The sequence below is a fragment of the Ovis aries genome, chromosome 3, assembly GCF_016772045.2.
Source record: "Ovis aries strain OAR_USU_Benz2616 breed Rambouillet chromosome 3, ARS-UI_Ramb_v3.0, whole genome shotgun sequence".
In the NCBI taxonomy this organism is placed as follows: Eukaryota; Metazoa; Chordata; class Mammalia; order Artiodactyla; family Bovidae; genus Ovis; species Ovis aries.
In genome coordinates, this window is record NC_056056.1 from 132,514,932 (window position 1) to 132,532,572 (window position 17,641).

Genomic DNA, 17,641 nt, shown 5'->3' on the forward strand with positions numbered 1-17,641 from the left:
CAGCCTTTTCCCCGCAGCTCATTGGCTCCCTGGCCCCCACGTGATCGTATTTACCCAAAAATACGGCGCGGATCAATGCGCAGGGGCTTTTTTTCCTGGCTTTTTTTTTTTTCCCCTTCTCCCACCCCCTTCTCTCTGCTGATCCCCGCGACCTGCGTTTTCCTGGGGGTCCGCAACTCTGGACCCAAGGACCCGCCGCCCCCTCAGGACAACTCGCATCTCAGCACAGAAGCCCCTGCCGGTGTCCACCCATAAGCAGATGGCCTCCGCCCCCACCCCGGGAGAATTTCTTAATGGGGTGCCAATGCCAGTCCCCGAAGCCAGGGTTCCCAGACCCTCGGGGCTGAGCTGGGCGCTGGAGCCCCGCAGGGGCGGAGAGGCCGGCCGAGGTAGGTGGAGGAACTATTTCTTGACGTAATCCGTCTCTGTCGGTCCCGACGCTCCCGCAGTCTCTGCGCGAGCCGAGATCAGCGATTGTCAGTTCGGAACGTGGCTTTTAAAAATGCGTTTTTAAATAGTGTGTATGTATGTATTTCTTTCTGGAGCAGCAGCAGCGAGGGAGGGAGAGTGGGAGGGGACTGGGGAAGCTGGGGTGGAGGGAGGGAAGGAGGGAAAGGGGAGCGTCCTTCTGCCACTGGCCAACTCAGCCCCCCAAATCTGGGGCAGGGGAAGCTTGGGGAAGGTGGCCCAAGGGTAGGAGGGGTAGGACCTCGGGACCTTATACACCTCTGCCACCAGAAGTCCTCTCTTTGCTTTGGCACAGATATGCAAACGTCTTTATTTTAAATTTATTGTCTGTATCTTTATCTTTCTTTGCCAGCCTGAAGAAGTGGAGGAGAGATCTACACAACTTCAGTGGGGTGTCCCCGTCCCGTCTTCCTGTTCGCCCTCTTTTGCCCTCAACTCCATCTCTGAGACATCCTACCCTCCCCCCAAAAAAAGAAGTCACTACCGGGGCTCTGTCTGCAGAGAGCCAGGGTGAGAGCGGGCAAGGCGAGAGAGCGACCTCGGTCGTGGGCAAGTAGCTTGTTTTTACGTCCTTCAATAAAATTTTTATGAGGATCATTTGATTGTTCATAAATGTGTCTTTCATTAAATAAAATTGTAGGCTGTTTTTGGAACGAAAAAAAGCTATGAAGGAATGGGAGAAAGCAATTTCTTTGGAGTCAGACACAGGAATTCTGGAGGGGGCAGTGTGATGGCAGGGAAGATGACACAACTTGGATTCCTCCCCCCTCAGTAAGTTGGTTGCTACCCTCCTCCTTGAATTTGGGGTTCATTGCCCAGCCCTATGCTTTCCATCAGACTGTCCCATGGTGGTTTAGCAAAAGTGGGCAAAGGCAAGCAGGAAATTCTCAGTGTGGGTGCAAGAGAGGGGCAAGGAAGTTGGTGGGGGTGGGGGAGAAGAGCAGGTGATATCCCCAGAGACACAGGGCAGAGTGAATTTGAAAGAGGGGTGCAATTTCAGGGTCAGCAGGGAATAGTCCAGTTTTCGCCAAGGGAAACAGGCAGGAGCTGAGGCTAAGACACAGGCTCTGAGGCAGCAGAGAAGGACAAGGTTTCTCAGACTGGAGATGTCTGCTCTTCTTTTCCATTCCTGTCCTCAGGAGGGGACCAAACACCAGGGGTTGTGGGAGGGGGCGGAGGCTGCTTTTTTCCTGCATCTCTGTCAACCTGTCTCCTCTAAGGAGAAGGGCTAGAGAGAGGTGTTCCAGAGACTGCAATGTGTGTGTTTGGGAGAAGGGGGGGGTGAGGAAAGTTGAGGGGGGAGGGTCTGTCTGCAGCCCGCAGCACTGACCCCAGCCTGCCAGGCCCCCACCCCAGTCCCTGCTCCTCCCCTTCTCGGGTTCTCTCCTTTTCGGTCTAGCGGGGCTGGGATTTCGACGCATGGGGGGGGACGTGAGAACTACCCGGCTGGGGAGAGGCAACCCGGGGCCTCAGCCTCTTCACCCTCAGCTCTGATTATCTTCTACTCCCCCTCGACTGGACTGGTTTTGGAAAAGTCAAATTACAGCAAGAAACAGAATATCTCTTTGGCCTTGATGGAGCTGGGTTAGCTGTCAATCAAAAATTCTCCCTCACTAGTTCAAGGAAAAGACTGCAGGTTACAGTCCCCCTGCCTAGGCTTCCTCCAAATCCCCAGCGCCATCAGCACCTCCCCCCCAGCCCTGGCGGCGGGGACCCTGCCTGGTTCTTGGGTGGCTGCTGGCAATGCTGAGCAGAGCCGCCGAGCGTTCAGAGGGCCCGGGGCCAGACTGTGACCAAGAGGACATCAGGGGACAGAGCCTGAGAGAGACTGAGCCCGAGACAGTCTGCGACAGCAAGACTGAAGCACGGCGCCAGGTCCCCAGAGAGGAAGGGAGGAAGGAAGGAGGGAAAGAAAGAAGAAAACGGATTAGAATAAAAGAAAGAGGGAAGAAAGACAGAAAAGAGGGGAGGCAGGATGAAAAGAGAGGGAAGAGCAGGGAAAGGAAGGCATGCAGAGAGAGTCGGAGGAAGGGCGGCGACAGGCAGGCAGGACGGGGCAGGGCGCGGGCTGGCTGGCCGAGCAGCCGTGGCATTGTGCAACCCGCTGGCTGGCCGGGGCCTTTGCCGCGGGACTGGCTCTGGGCGCGGCGGCCACTTCTGTCCGGACACAAAGGAGGAAGAGGCCTCCTCTCCTGCCCCTCCCGGGCGACCTGCTGAGGTGGGGACACCAGGCCTCTAGGATATAGAACCCTATCTCGGCCCAGGCAGCTACCCAGGCAGCTGGGAGCTGAGCCACGCTCTCAATCAAGGAGCAAAGAAGACAGGATGAAGGAGAAGGTTTCAAGCCCGCCGGCTCCTCCTTTTTGTCTTCGCCAGGGGACAGGGCCCATGTGTCCCTACCTCAGTCTTCCTAGAAGGAAGCTGCCCCCAAAGCCTCTCTCCTATGGGCTTCTACTATTTGGGAAAGCCCCCCCAGACACAGTGGCTGTAAACAGATGCCCCTTTCTCTCCTACCCAGCTTGGCCACCACCTTCTTTTCAACTCTTGAGCAGCCTGCCCACCCGGCAGAGGCAGCAGCAGTGGGGCAGCCAGGATCACCAGGCCCACGCTCTCTGCTGCCATCAAATTCCCTGTGAGACTGAGGGGAGGTTGTCGCCTTCGTTTCAGAGCATGAACTCAGACCCTCCCCACTCAGGCACAGACACAGCTGTGGATCTGGAAGCAGGCCTCACCCATAGCCCCCTCCCCACCAACGCCCCATTTTGCCTGGGCCTTGCTAAGAGAGGCAGCCTGGGGGAGGGGGGCTGGAAGAGGCTGAGAATTCCTGAGTTCACCAGGCCACCAGGCGAGGTCCCTCGGGTTCCACAACTACATGTGGATGGTACCCCCATCCTCTGCATTTGGAGGTGGGGTGGCAGGTCAGAGCTCTGAAGCAGACCCTGGGGCTCTCCCCAAATCCAGACCTGGAGGGCACAAGGATGTGGGAGCACCAAGAAGGAGGAGTTTGTCTTCCCAGGTTCAGTTAAGCCTGCCAGGTTCCCAGACTCCCTCTCACCCCCACCACTCCCTTCAATTTTCCTTATCACCGATGGGGAGCCCGAGGGACTGGAGGCCACTGGGAGTCCCTGTTGGGAGATGGGAGGACTCCAGCTTTAGCTAGCAGCTGTGCATTCACTGTGGTTCTTAGAGCTCTCTTCTGACCCCAAAAGACGGCACTGGGCAGAGGAGAGCCCCCTCAGGGGGAGGAGCACCCTGACTACATCACCTCAGACCTGGACAGCTGGGATCACAATCAAGCTAGCACCACCGTGGGCAGGACAGACAGACAGAAAGACAGGTTAGACTGATCCCCTCCCCTGGCCCTGCACCTCCCTTTTAGTGATTTAAATTCCCTCCGGTTCAATCCACACCGTCAAGTTCGGATTATATTTAAAACAGGCTTTCTCCCCGTCCCCCAGCGGGTCATTCCCGCAGCCGCAGGCAGGGCGCCCGCTCCCGGCTCGTCAGCACCCGCCTGCGCGGAGGAGGCCCTGCGTGCTCCATTTGCTTTCGTTTTCCTTCTCCCCCTGAAATGGGCTCAGTTCACCTCTCCGCTGCCCTCTCCTCCTCCCCGCCCCCTCCTCGGTTCCCCACTCCTTTCCCCCCTTTTCTCTCCTGATCCCTCTTTGTTGGGAAAAACACACCCACACACACAACTCCTCCTAGCTCAGGCCTGCGCTGGAAGCAGAAACTGAATTCTCCTGGCCCGCCGCGAGGAGACCAGCGTCTTGCCCCCACCCCAGGTGGGTATCCGGGATCCCTACACACCAGGAGTCCAGCCGCTAAGCCCAGCAGGAGTGAAACCCCCAGGGCCTGTGAACGTGGCCCTCTCAACGCCACGGCCTGCATTCCCTCCGGCCCCCTGCCCTGCGCCCCGCAGCAAACGGGGCTATTTCCGCTCCCCCAACCCGATCTGGTTTCCCAGCCTGGGGAGTGGCTGGAGGGGGAGCGGCCCCAGAGCTAGGGGTGCTCTCCGCCTGGAGCCCCCCGTGGTCCTGGGCGCCTGGTTACCTGATCTTTGTGTGATGTATGTGTCGCAAGGAAATTTGCAGTGACTTTGGAGCCCAGACTGAGGAAGCGGAGGTGGCGAAAGGAGAGACAATACGGGTCCGAAGTACAATTAAGGAGCCAGAGCCGCTAGTCTCTTCCCCCGCCCTCCCTGCCAGACTAGGAGCTGTCTGGCCTCAAACCTCAGGGCAACCCGCGAACCTGGAGCCGGAAACTCAGCCCATGGCGGAGGGAACCAGAGGTTCTGGCGTCCAGAAAGCAAGAGGAAAGCGCCCTCCAACTTGGGAGCCCAGCCACCAGCCCCACTGAGTCGCCGAGAATCCAATGAATGAAAGTGCACATTCCGACGAATTTTTCCCGATTTTTTTCAGCCTTTGGCTGGACAGCCTAGGGTTTAGGACGTCTCAGATGGACAGACAGACAGACAGGCAAACCGCATCTCCGGAGGCAGACAGACTCACAACATGAGTGTGAGTCTGAAATCAAATACAGGTCCAACATTGCCCAGGCCTCTCTGCCCGGCCGGGAGGGCGCCGATCTCCCTACCTTCTCTCCCCTCCAGGGCGTCCGGCAGAGACCCAGAAGACTCGGTCCCTCTGGCTTGGTCCAGTCCCGCCTCGGGAAGCGCCTTCGTTACCTGCTCCTCGGCTCCCCACGGCCACAGATGCAGGGCAGCCGCCTCCGCCGGGGGAGGGAAGCCCCGGCCGCCGCAGCCGCCGCTGCCCGCCCTCCTTCCCTCCCTCCCTCTTCCTCGCCCTCCCTCCCTCTCTCCCTCCCTCGCGCGCCGCCGCTCGCGGGGCCCTCCCGCGGGCAACCTGTTCTGGACCAAATCCAGGTATCTCCGAAAGAGACAAAAAAGAAAAGACCTCTGATGTAGAAAAGAAAGAAAGACCCTGAACTGCATTTATTTTTCACGCTCTGACCATTGGTCGGCCTCAATTCAGGCGTCCTGGGCCCGGCCCTGCGGCTGCAGAGGTGTGCAGGCCTGCTGCCTCGCCCACGCCGGCCGCCGAGCCCCGCGCGCTGCGCGCTCCACACTCTGGGCCGCCGCCCCCCGGCAGCCCAAACACCAAGCAGACCTCAAGGTCCTTCCTACAGACTCAACATCCGGTTGGCCGCCTCGCCGCTGGCCTCTCCGCCGGGGAGCCGGCTCCGCTCCATCTGCGGCCAAAGTCCTCACACAATCCACCTTGTCCGTGTTCTCGGGGCCCGGCCCGGACACCCTTCCGAGCCAAGGCGCCCGCTGACCACCCTCGGGCCGCGGCCCTGCCCGGGGCTGCACACCTCCTCCCCTGCACGGGACCCACACAAAGCCCAGTGTCCCGACGCCCCCACCCGCAGCCCCTTCTCCCCGGCCCCGCTGCCCTTCACCTGTTCTCAAGAAGGGCCGCATCTCCGAGCCAGCCAAGGCAGGGCGGTGGGCCGGGCCGGAGGGTGCCCGGGAGCCGAGGTCCCAGGGAGGCCACAGATGATCCGCCGCCTAAGCCGGAGCCCCCCGCAGCCGGCGAGAGATCTCAGAGACCAAGGCTCTCCTTGGCAAGCTCTTGCCTCTTCCTCCTTCTCCCGCAAGTCTTAAACACTTACACGCCTAGAGTTCAGCTCTATAAATCCTGCTCCTCTTTCCCATATCATAATTAAAAAAAACCAGTAGGGGAGGTTTTAACTTTTATTGCGATTTCTGGAGTTGGGCTGCAGAGCATATATTAAGTTTACGCTTATGCGCTCTCGGCGGGGAGGGTCCTTTAAGAAATAAAAATCCATCTTAATATCCACAGACGAGAGAGATAATTTTTTCCCTCCTCTTCACGCTGTTTCTTTTGAAGACTCCCCTCCAGCGAAGCGAATAAATAATCACCATCGCCTTAGCCATGATCCACGGCCCCAGGGCCCCGCGGTGGACCCTGGCCACCAGACTGGCCCTCACCTTGGCCCTGTGAGAATGCACCCCACTCCCCAGGATATTGGGGGGGGACACCCAGACCCATGGCTCTGTGGCCACCCCCCTATAAGCCCACCAGCTCTGAAATGGAAATTGGGGCTGAGAGACCCAAAGCACAGAAGTCGTTCATTGGTAAATTTCGGCCCATCAGGGACACTGTCTCAAAGCCAGGCACTCCTGAACACCCCGCCCCTGCCTGGGACTCCCTTCACTCCAGCTGGCCCCCGGCTTCTGACAGCCTGAAAACTCAGAGACTGCCAAGGGCTCCCAAACCAGGGAAGCCCTTGCCTGCCTCGCACCAGCTGGCCTTCCTCTCTGAAAACTTCCCCATTTCCCTGGGAGCCATAGGGCGATTTGAGCACTTCCTTCCAAGGGAAGAGATTTTTTTTTTCCCCCTTACAAAGGGCTGGGGGACAGACAGAAAGACAGACTGACAATTTCAGCTGGGGAGAAGGGAGGCTCTATTACTATTCTCTCCTCTAATCTCCATGGGATCTCTTTGTATAAGAGAGAGAGAAAAATACATGAGTATGCACAAAAATATATACAGGGGATCTGGGAAAGCCTGGAGGAGGCAGAGATATAGAAATAGAGACCCACACGCATGCAAGGTTCAATATATCCCCCAGCAGACAACTGCGTGAATAAACTTCATGGATATACTGTGTTACAGGGACATGACTTTGTTTCCCTGTCTGAAAGTTTCTAATGTTTTAATAATCATAATAATTCCAAAGTAAGAGAACCAAGAACCTGTCCTTTGCCTTTTGACTTTCTCTTTCCCAGTTTGGAGCAGGGGTGTACCTCTCCATTTTCCGTGACCCTCCCCATTTTTCTCTGCAGGCAGAGAAACCTGTTTGGAGAGCCCTCTCTCTAGCAACCAGGACCAGAACTGAGGAACCAGAGGGGACAAGGAGGGGAAGAAGCTTTGCAAAGTTGCACACTGCTCAATGCCCCTTTACTCCAGGTCCTCCCCTCCTCCCTGGCATCAGCCAACAACCTCTCCAACAATATGATAATGGTGGGCGCTGGCAGCCTCCGTTCACCCAGACCTTTCCACACAGTGCAAAGACAAGCAGCTGCCTGACAGGCACAGACACAACAGACCAAGGCCTACAGGCAACAGACAGCTAGAAAGAGACCAGAGCCAGATTCTTGCCCTGATGTTTCCCAGTAGGGTGTGTGTGGGGGGTTTCTACTTGGACTTGATGATTTTCTTCTAGCCTACTAACACCCTAAATATGCCCTTCTCCTGGGGATGGGGCTATACAAGAGGAAGAGGAGATGGCTGAGCTGGCGCTCAGAGTTCCCCAGCTCCTGGGACCCCCCACGCACCCCACTTTTCTAAGAAGCTGCAGCCCCAGTCGACTGGAGGCAGATTTTTTTTCCTTGGGGGTGGCAAGTGGGAAAAGCTAACCCTTCAAAGACTCCTTTCTATTTCTGTGGTCTTCCCTCTTCTAATCATCCTGCCCCACCCTGCTACCCAGCTGAGCTGGCCCGCCAGGCCACCTCTTACTCAAATTCCTGAATTTCCTTGGAATTGGTTAGACCTCCTTTGTCTGTCTCCATCAGCTGGGCCCAGGAAACAATAGCTGCAGGAAAAACTCCTCTTCCTCAAGCATGGGATTGGGACAGGCTGAGTGGACGGGATAAACTGGGGTTCTCCAGACTTGTTGTGTGGCTCCACTCACAGCTTGCCCTCCTTGGTCTGTACGCATTTCGCCCTGTCTAGGAGGGGGCCTAGGGAGCAGTCCCACTGGGGAGGGTAGGGGCGGGATAGGTGGGTTGGGGCCCTCGACGATAACCGACTGATGTAACTCAGGCAGTTTCTTGTTGCCGAGTTCAAAACTCAATCCCAACAACATGAAACTACCTAAGCCACAGATCAGCTGAGCGAGCAGGGCGGGAGATTCAGCTTTGCATCTATCGGGAGGAGAAGGGAAGGGGGTTGGGGAAGGAAGAAATTCAGCCCCGTCCCCCTTTCCGCCCCCACAACCTCCCTAAGGACTAGAGGGTAGACTTTGGGTGGCTGGGTGGGCAGGGGGTCTGACTGCCTCATCAGCTTCTGGTCTAAGCAATCGCTCAGGGAGACCCTGGTGAATGGGACCTCAAGCCGCCAAACCCCCGCCCCGCCCCCAGCACCGCAGTGGGGCTATCCCCTGCCTCTGGCCCTGGCCCTGGGGGAGGCTGGAGTGTCCTTCCACTCTCGGGCTGGGTCCCCTGTCTTGCCCTTCTGGCTCTCCTGTGCTCTCCTCCTAGGTTTCCTCTGATCCTCTCCGTCTCTCAGCTGAACTCTGGCTTCTCTTCGTCCGTGTGTGTCCGAACCACTCCAAAGCCTCTTCCAATCAGGCCACTTGCCTGGCAAAACCCCACAGCCAGAGCGAGTGGGGACTGAGAGCCTAGCTAAGGCTCACATCTAAACCAGCAGAAAGCAGGAGAACCTAAGCTTCAAGCTCCAACCCTCACCAGCCCATCCTCCTTCTGCCTCCCCCCAGCAGACGACCAGACTGAGCTACATCAAGACCCATGTGTCGAGCTCCAGGCGACCCTGAGTGACCGAGTAAAGAAAGAAGCCAAAACCCACCAATTTACTCCTTTCATTGCCGAACCCCAAGCCAATGGGTCAGGGAAGGGGAGCTTGTGGCCACTGCCCTCCGCTTCGAGCCGCCACAGGGCAAGCCTGGGCTCCCAGCAAGCAAAGATGCCCAGAACACCTTCCACCCTGCTCTGCCCAACGCGCGCTGGGCACCTGGGGACGCCGCTAGTCCCCACTCCGCCGCCAAGAGAAGAACAAGAAACCGCTTCTCTTACCTTGTCGCTGCCTCCTCCTCCTGCCACTGCCCGCGCTTCTGCTGCTGCTGTCGAGAGGGGGGGGGGGGCTCAGCTCCTCATCCCCCTCCGGCGGTTAAGTTTATTCCTCTCCTTGGATAGGTGGGGGGCTCTTGGGGTTCCCCCCAGCAGCAGTGGGGTGCGCCTGGCCCAGCACCCCAGGCAATGGGATCCGTCTGCTCCTCAAGATTGCAGTTTGCTTTCTGCCTCTTTCCCTCCTCCAGTCACCTTTAAATGCATCTTTTACTGCAGCACCACATTATATTTGCAGATCATAAAATCCACCTCTCGCGCGCACCAAGACCGTCCTGACATTACTGTTTTATGACCTTGACTTATTGTGGTCACCTGGATAATATTTAAATCAACGTTATGGTCTCTCACTTACATTAAACCCGCCAAGAGACGTTCTAGAAAGGCTCTAGGAGATGAGTCGAACACAAAACACACACATCCACACACTCAGCCTCTTTGGGGGGAGGGTGTCGCTAAAAAAAAAAAAATACTAAAAAACAAAAAAACCACCCATTTGAGGATTACGATTCTGGAAATTTATTAGGATTTTTTTTTTTCTCCATTAAGGAAGCTACATGCAAAAGATACAACATACAGAATATCTTTAAATAACACAACTCCCAGACAGGGACAGGGTAATATTTGGGGGAGGGGCATTCTGTCTTTGCTTCTCTATGTTCTATTTTTAATTTAAAAACTGTTTTTTGTTCCTCTGAATGGAATTTCTGAGATGGCAGTGGATGGAGGATGTAGAGGTGCTGGGAGGATGGGAGAAAAGCAGAAAGCAGTACAAATACGAGACTTCAAGCAGATTCTCAGAGCGACTGGGAGGTAAAGACACAGAGAGGGTTTGGCAGAGGCGCTGGACGCTACAACAAACACACAAACACTAGCTGAACTTTCCAAAACGTCTATTATTCTAAGGAGGAAATGCAGCAAGGAAGAAGCGATTCTGATTCTGACTGTGCTCTGTGAGATTACAGACCTTCTCTGGTTGATTTTTTTCCCCCCTATAATCGGGTGGATTCGACCTTAACTTTGCCTGGAGAACAGGATGCTATGTGTGAGTGCGTGCATGAGTGAGGGGTTGACACACACACCAGCCACACTCCCACCCTCATCTATGTGGGCACACCACACCCCACACCCCAGCACCCCATTTCTCATGCTTTAGGTGGACGCATCTTCGGAGCACGAACCATAGGTCCCTTGGAAGGAGAGTCTGAGGTCTTTGCCTTTTTTGCAGGCGTGTTGCATTTATACTCAGGGAGGAAAAAAAAATATACCACCAGGCACAAAGGGAGGAGGGGCGGGGAAAGGAAGGTGGGGGGGAGAGAAGGGAGGGGGAGGGGTGGCCCCCCGAGCTCAGGTGAAATTAAAATTGGAGGTCAGTTCCCGGATCCGATTCTCTCGGTTCATTTTCTTGAGTTTCATTCTGCGATTTTGAAACCAGATTTTGACTTGTCTGTCTGTAAGGTTAATGGTCTTGCTAATCTCCAGGCGGCGCTCTCGCGTCAAATACATATTGAACAGAAATTCTTTCTCCAATTCCAGCGTCTGGTGTTTAGTATAGGGGCACCTCTTCTTCCTTCCGCTCTTTGCTGTCAGCCAATTTCCTGTGGTGTTTTCTGCCTTTATCTCCTCTGTTAAAAATAACATTATTTACATAAGTATCCCTGGAAGAGGCAAACCCTCGCAGCACTGCAGCCTCAGCCAGCTTGCTGTGGGGGTGGCTGACGGAGCCCAGGGGAGCTGCTCTCGCCCCACAGGCCTGGCTGGTGGGGTCCTCTTGGGTTCAGGGCTTTTAGAATTTCTCTGGGGTCTAAACTTACAGTGAAGAAAGACAGAAGGTACTTGCCTCCAACGTGTCTATTAAATTTAAATCACCCCAGTCCACCTTGACTTAGCAGGTTCTGAGTACTCCCGCTCTCTCTCAGCTTGCTGACCCTGGTGGGCTCTCTAAGCCCCACCAGACCCTCCCTCCTCTCTGTTCCCTTCCAGCTCTGGGAAAAAAAACCCAACCAGAAGGAAAGGTGTTTTCCAGGCCTCAGACTGGGTAACAGAGGCCACCCCGCTGCCCTGAGCAATTCCCGGAGAGCTTTGGCCCCTTTCAACTCAGGGCAGGGAGGTTGCCCCAGTCTCTGCAGCCAGAGGCCATTGCAGCCGTCTCTGAATTCAGAGTCAGACCCCCAGCCCTGACTCCCACCCCAAGTGACACAGAGCGGCTCTGCCCCCACTGGATCTCCCATAGCCAGCCTTTCCTCTCCTGGCTATTTTCCCCAGGAGTACCTGAGGCAGGGAGCTTGTGCAGGCAGCAGAGGTCAGGAGCAACAGCTCTGGGGCATGCTGAGGGGTCCTCAGACAACTGCCCTAGCCAGAGACCTAAGGTCAAGGGAGAGAGATCCTGAGGAAATGCAGCCTCCTGAAAATCTCCTGCCTCGTCTATGCAGATCTGCATGTGTGCATACACATGTGCATTTCTGCAGCGACACACATTCCTCCTCATATGCACACACAGGGATATGCACATGTGTGTCTATTTATATTAGGAGATATTCTAAATATACTGTTTATTTCCCTTTCCCTCATGGATAGCTTCTTCCCCTGGCACACATTCTCGCTGAAATGAACCTCATGCAGCAGAAGGGACCTTGGCTATCTTTTCCGGGGAGAAAACCCAGAGTCCAGAGACCCGAGAGGGACACCAAGCAAAGGACTCTGCTGATGCCTCTGTGCTCTATCCCCCTCTATGCCCAATGAAACTGCCAGGTTCCTGGATCTTATCTTGATGTGGAGTGGGGTGGGGGCGCTAGGGGAACCAGGAGGCACCAGAAAAATGCAAACTTGAGGCTCTAGTTTAAAACACTTGAATGTCCTTAATTTTGCTCCCACCTCTGCACTTGCAGCCTCCTTCCAAATTGTTCAAAGGCTCTCCACATATAACTCTGTGCTATTGATTTTTTAAACTGGGGTTTAGGGGAAGGGGAAAAATTACAAGTGCGGAAGTCTGGCCCAAAGCTGGCTTGCCTCTGGCCTGGTGGAGGTACCAAAATGGGGGATGGAGGCAAGAAGGGCACAGGCAGAAGGCAGAGAGGGATTAGTTGGGGCTGGAGGGTTTAGATGGTGTGGGGAATGGCAGGAGAGAAAGGAGAGTCTATCGGGCATGGGGGCAATTTGAGCTAGGAGGTGGGCTTGTTAACCTTGACTTTGCTTTTGGTGGGGCTAGAATGCAGCTTTTCCTATCCTAAATCTGTACCTCAACCAAGCCCATGGTGTGGGGAGATGGTATAAAATTAAACTTCTGTGCTGCACACGTGCCACCACCAAGGCTTCGCGGGTGTGTGTGCCTCTCTCCCCCTCACCTTCAAGAACACACCGGTGCCCATCTTCTGGCCAGGGTCTCCATGGGCTGATTTGCCAGGGCCCACCTTTGATTTGCAGAGGAGACCCAAGAGGGCGAGGCTCTGTCCTCACCCTCTGAAAGAGTGCGTGTGCATGTATGAGAGGGCATGCGTGAGTGTGTGTGAGTGTGACACAGGTCGCTGCCAGGGATGCGTGTGCACCGCATCCATATACAAAGCGCCACAAGACCCAGGCCGCCCTCAGTCTGCTCAGTTCTCACTATTTCATCTGCCTCTGCACCCAAAAAGCCTTTCTTACACACAGCCTCCAGCAGTCAGTGCCATGGGGAGCAGTTTATCCGCCCCCACCTCCTCTGCCAGTTGGGCCTTTTCTGATGCTTTTTGCTCCAACTTTTCATGGAAAACCCCCTCAGCCTCCCTCCACTGCTCCCTTTTCCTTTACATTTTCTCCAGGTGTCAGAGAAGGGTCCTGAAGGCCCTCAGCTCCTTCAGCAGAAATGAATCTTGAACTCTGAGCTTGAACTCTACCTAGGCTTTCCCTCACCAACCAAAATCACAATGAAATCCAACTAAAGCCACACTCCCTTGCAGGAGGAAACAGCTTACTATGCACACAATTTCCCAACCACTCATTTGTAGGCTGCTTTTGGAAACCAATGGGAAAACTACATTTTAAAAAATGCAACTAGAAAAAAAGGAAAAGAAAAAAAATTTCAAAGGGAAGACAAAAAACTTAACATTCCAAATGCCCTGTTCCAACGCTATAGGCGGCCTAGGCGTCTGGGGGAGGGAGGGACGCAGCGGGCAGCCCTTCACCTCCACCTCTTCCGGCCCCAGCCCTGCTGCCCGAGGCCCCCGGCCGAGCCAAAAACCGCAGGAGCCCAAACCACACGCAGGAATCAGATCCACAAACAACAAATCGCGCTTCGCAGGAAACATTTTCAACTGGGAAAACGCAGTAAAGCGAAATCCCCCTTCTCCCAAGCTTCCCTTAGTCTCTGGCCCAAGATCGCCATTTTAAGCTTTTTTGCAAGCTTCTGACCTGAGGGGGGATATCAGCCCCCCAACACAACAACGTAGAGCAAGCAAACCAAAGGCAGCACACACCCAGGCGCGGTCACCCGCCTTGGGCAGCACAAGGCGCCCGCAGGCTGCCCGCGGTGTGCACCACCCCGGTTTCGGCGCCCACCGCCGCTGCCGGCCTTGCACCTCCACTTCGCCGCTTACCTTCCCCAGCCAAGTGACGCGCCACCAGCCTAGCGCTCAGCAGACACGAGTCGCAAGCTGGGGTCGCATTCCCAAGACCGTCCAGGGCCTCCTCGGCCCAACCCTCTCCCTGCCCTCGCCCGGGGCCACGAAGACCCAGTGCCCGAGCGTCCCAGCCGGACCACGGCCCAGGCGGCCTTACCTTTTGCCTCGTTATCGGAGGTGTCTGGGCTGGAGTCGGCGGTTTTGGCCCGATCCTTTTCGCTCTCCAAGGGGCTGCCTTTGGGGCCTGCCAGGTTCTGCTCGGTCTTGATCTCATTGGGACTGGGGGTCTGGCTGTCGGACTTGGGGGTCTCAGGGAAACTCACTTTACCCCCGAGCTGGGGAGACTCCAGATGTTCGGCGCGCGGGTTGAGACTAGCCCGCTGCTCGAAAGGGGCTTCGAAGTCGTTGGCCCCGGCACAGTGGGGCGGCTTGTCCAGCGCGGAGTAGCTCGGGCTGGCGCGATAGTAGCTGGGCACGGGCACCTCGTGCTCCCCGAGGCAGGACTCCTGCAGAGGGTGGGAGTAGAGAGCTGCCTCGGGGCCACTTTTCGCCCGCTTCTCTGCGCTGTACATGCAGCAGACATTCTCCTCCTTGACACTAGGTGGGTAAGAGCAGGAGGACAGCGGCCTGCCAACAGGTTGTTCCAGGCGGTAGGCGGCTTTGGGGTCGCCCCAGGAGTCCAGCTGCGAGAGGTAGGACGGGTAGGTGTTGAGGGCGAGGTTGGGGCTGTTGCCCTCGTCCCTCTTGGAGAGCGAGGGCGCGAGCCCGCAGCCCCTCATCACCCCGCAGTTGAAGTCACTCCCAGATTGCATATACATGCCTGCGCTCCGGCTATAGCGCTCTCCTCCGCCCGGCGCAGCCAAGGGCTCCGCGTATGAGTTCGGAGTTACATTGCGAGGGCATGTCATTTTCAGAGAGAGGGGTTTTTAAGGAGCAATACTACAGCGGAGGAGCTGACATCTTTTTTTTTCCCCATCCGGGAGGGGGGGCGGTTGAAGGGGCGGGAGGGAAAAGAAGGGGAGGGGGGGAAATATCAGCTCCATAATTATCCGCGCATTCGAGCCTCACCATGTGACGGCTAGACCAATGGGATTTGAAAATGGCCTTGATGATTCAGACGGCCGTGACGTCAGCGGGGTCAAGTTGTCGGCAAGCGGAGTGCGCAGCATGGAGTAACAGCGCCACCTAGCAGCCGCCTCGGGGTAGGGGCGCCGGAGCCCTTCCCCGCGAACAAAGGAAGGGCCCCCGGGGCGACGGGGGCAGGAGGGAGGTAGAGGGGGGTGCGGGGGTTCTAGGGAGAATGGGGTTAGCTTACCCGGGAACCAGCCTGTAACTCCTGGGGAGAGGGGGGCGGGAGAAGGTGGGGGGAAATGCGAGAGAGAGTGAGAGCGAGGCAACTCAGGGCTCAAAACAGTCAAATTCAAATTAAAAGGTCAAGACACGATTCAGGTACTTCTTCCCCTCTCCTCACCTCTTTTCCTCGCCTTGGCCCCCGCCCCCACTTCTTCCCTTGGGATGGGAGTGGGGTGAGGTTTGGGGGAGGGCTCCTGTGGGCAGAAAAAGGGAGAGAAAAAGTTAAGGACTCCCGAACAGAACTAAAGTTTCTCCTCTCCTGCGTCCTCCTTCGTCGAGCTCCTTCCTTGGGGCTTAGGAGTTCAGCTCGGGACCGCCTGTCATGGAAGTTGGTTGAGTCGCCAGTTCCCTGCGGGGATTGACGGGGAGTTCCCAGTGTCTGGGCCAGGCCAGGGAGGGGTCAAGACGGCTTTAGGGCTGCGTGGGCGAGGGAGGTTCCGAAGGGGTTTAGGGGTCGCGGGAGGAAGAAGCCGGCAACCCAAAGCGCCGGCACCCCAACCGGGGAGTGCGGCCTGGGCCTGGCTGGGTGGGCGGCTCCGGGGTTATCAACTCAGGGGCTGCAAGGCTTTGGCCTTGGAGCTGGTTCGGCTGTTTTGCTCCGAGCCCTACCGGCCCTCGCTTTCCAGTTGACCTTGCCCCCCATGAAAACAGGGAATATTCCCAGAGATAAAGAGGGAACCCTCGGGGCCGCCTCGAGCGGCTTGGGGGGGAGTCACGTATCAACCGGGAAACGGGAAAACAGAGGCGACGAAACCCGACCTAGAGAAGTATCCTTTACGGAGCCAAGGAGCTGGGGGCATTTTTGAATGGAGCAGAACGAGACTATTTTTGTAATTGTTATTTTATTTTTTTATTTTTATTTTTTGTAATAAGGGGAAGCGAGACATAAGAGACAAGGTATGTTTCAAATAGTTCTTTCCGTTTCTTCATAGCCTTTCTCCCAAAGCGAACTAAACTCTCTACCCCTTCCTCAGGAAACGGAATCTGGAGAATATTTTGTCTTTCCGGTGGCCTCACATTTCCCCCGGTGCCGAGCCTCGGGTTTCGATTTTCCAAAGGACTGGAGCCGGGCCGGGAAAGGGACCTGAGCCCCGGGCGCCCTGGCGTGGACTGAGGAGACTGGATCGCTTCTAGGGAGGCCCAAGCCGGCGGCGGCTGCTAGAAGACGACTTCGGAAAGAAATCCGCGATTTCTTGCATCCAGAGGGCGAGAGAGAAGGCTCAGGGGTTCCTGAACCCCAGGAAAAACTGGAAGAAAATGTTTGTAATGCCAAGGGAGATTTAAAATGCTTTCGTGTTTTCATTTGCAGGGGTCGCAGTGGACTCGGTACAGGGAGTTGGCCCGGGCAAGGTTAGCCTGTTTAGGCCCCAGATGAGACTTGGCCGGCCGGGGCGGCAGTCAATCCAGGGAGCCATTTGTCCCACCACCCACCCCGCGGGAAACGCGGAGACTTTATAGCCACTCTGTTTGTATTATCTGCATAAGTCTTTCCCCACCAGTTTGATCGAAACTGTTCGCTTTTACGAGGACCCAACGAAAATTCCCCGTCATATTTATCAGCCGAGGATAAAAATTTAGTATGGGAACTGATATTTCCTCATTTATGGGGCGATGAAATTAAAGACCAAAGCAATTGAGAATTATATGGCTTTGGGGGGTTCCCTCCCCCCTCTTTCACGTCTCCTTTATTTTCCTGCCTGGTGTGCCTGTCCCTGGAGTTTGATGTCCCAGTCCCTTGCCCTTGCTCCCCATTTTGGGGGTCTGCTGGGCCCTGTCCCCACACCCAGGGGCCGCTTGACCACCTCAGGCTTTTCCTGGTCTTTCTCTCAGTGTTGGAAGCTGGGGGCCGGGACATCATTCCCTGAGCCTCTCTGCCCAGGCCGGGCTGGTATCCGCTGGGGTTGTGGAAGGTTTCCAAGAGCCTTGAAGGGGAAGGGTGTGAGCCTAGCCCGAGAGGGGGCGAGGGAGGCGGCAGAGTGAGGGGGACAAACTCCAGATAACCTCTCAAAAACATCCAGCCCCACGGCTTAACCTGGGGAACCAGCTGGAGGGAAGCAGACTCACTGGGCCTCGTGACCTGTCTCCCAGACCAACCTGACCCTGGTCCCAAACCCACTCCTTACCTCAACCCCGGGTGGGGACAGAGTCGCTTTCAGAATCCTCGGTATTATTCATGGAAATAATCCCCCCGGGGTAGAAGGAACTTCCTACCTCCACTCCCACCTCCTCACAAGAACGAATAGTGTTTAAAGTTGAAATAATTAGAAGTATGATAAACACGGCCCATTAATGAAAAAAGAAATCAAATTCATCAGCCTAAGTGGGACCCCCGGTGGGACAAATGTTTGCCTTTAATTACGCAGGATAAACGCAAACC

General features: G+C 56.0%; 1 protein-coding gene and 2 long non-coding RNA genes across 3 annotated transcripts; 2 read left to right on the forward strand and 1 right to left on the reverse strand.

Annotated features, from left to right (window-relative positions):
• Positions 1-46: 46 nt before the first annotated feature.
• LOC105614720 (uncharacterized) lies at positions 47-1,065 on the forward strand. The gene is made up of 2 exons (XR_003588784.3): positions 47-389; positions 821-1,065. It is a non-coding gene; the product is annotated as an uncharacterized LOC105614720 (long non-coding RNA).
• An 8,746-nt stretch (positions 1,066-9,811) lies between these two features.
• Positions 9,812-14,931, reverse strand: HOXC10 (homeobox C10). Its single transcript, XM_004006284.5, has 2 exons — positions 14,069-14,931; positions 9,812-10,941 (listed from the first exon to the last, which is right to left on the reverse strand). The coding sequence occupies exons 1-2, from the start codon at positions 14,817-14,819 to the stop codon at positions 10,664-10,666; spliced, it is 1,029 nt and encodes a 342-aa protein (XP_004006333.2). The 5' UTR covers positions 14,820-14,931; the 3' UTR covers positions 9,812-10,663.
• Positions 14,932-15,139: 208 nt separating this feature from the next.
• LOC105611006 (uncharacterized) lies at positions 15,140-16,907 on the forward strand. Its single transcript, XR_001039104.4, has 2 exons — positions 15,140-15,360; positions 16,239-16,907. It is a non-coding gene; the product is annotated as an uncharacterized LOC105611006 (long non-coding RNA).
• The last annotated feature ends 734 nt before the right edge of the window (positions 16,908-17,641 follow it).

Bases quoted from the DNA above. Each gene is read 5' to 3' on its own strand.
- HOXC10 (XM_004006284.5), bottom strand. From the start codon at position 14,819: ATGACATGCCCTCGCAATGTAACTCCGAACTCATACGCGGAGCCCTTG. The intron at 10,942-14,068 runs GTAAGGCCGCCT...TATTTTTAACAG, and splicing joins CTCCGATAACGAGGCAAAAG to AGGAGATAAAGGCAGAAAAC.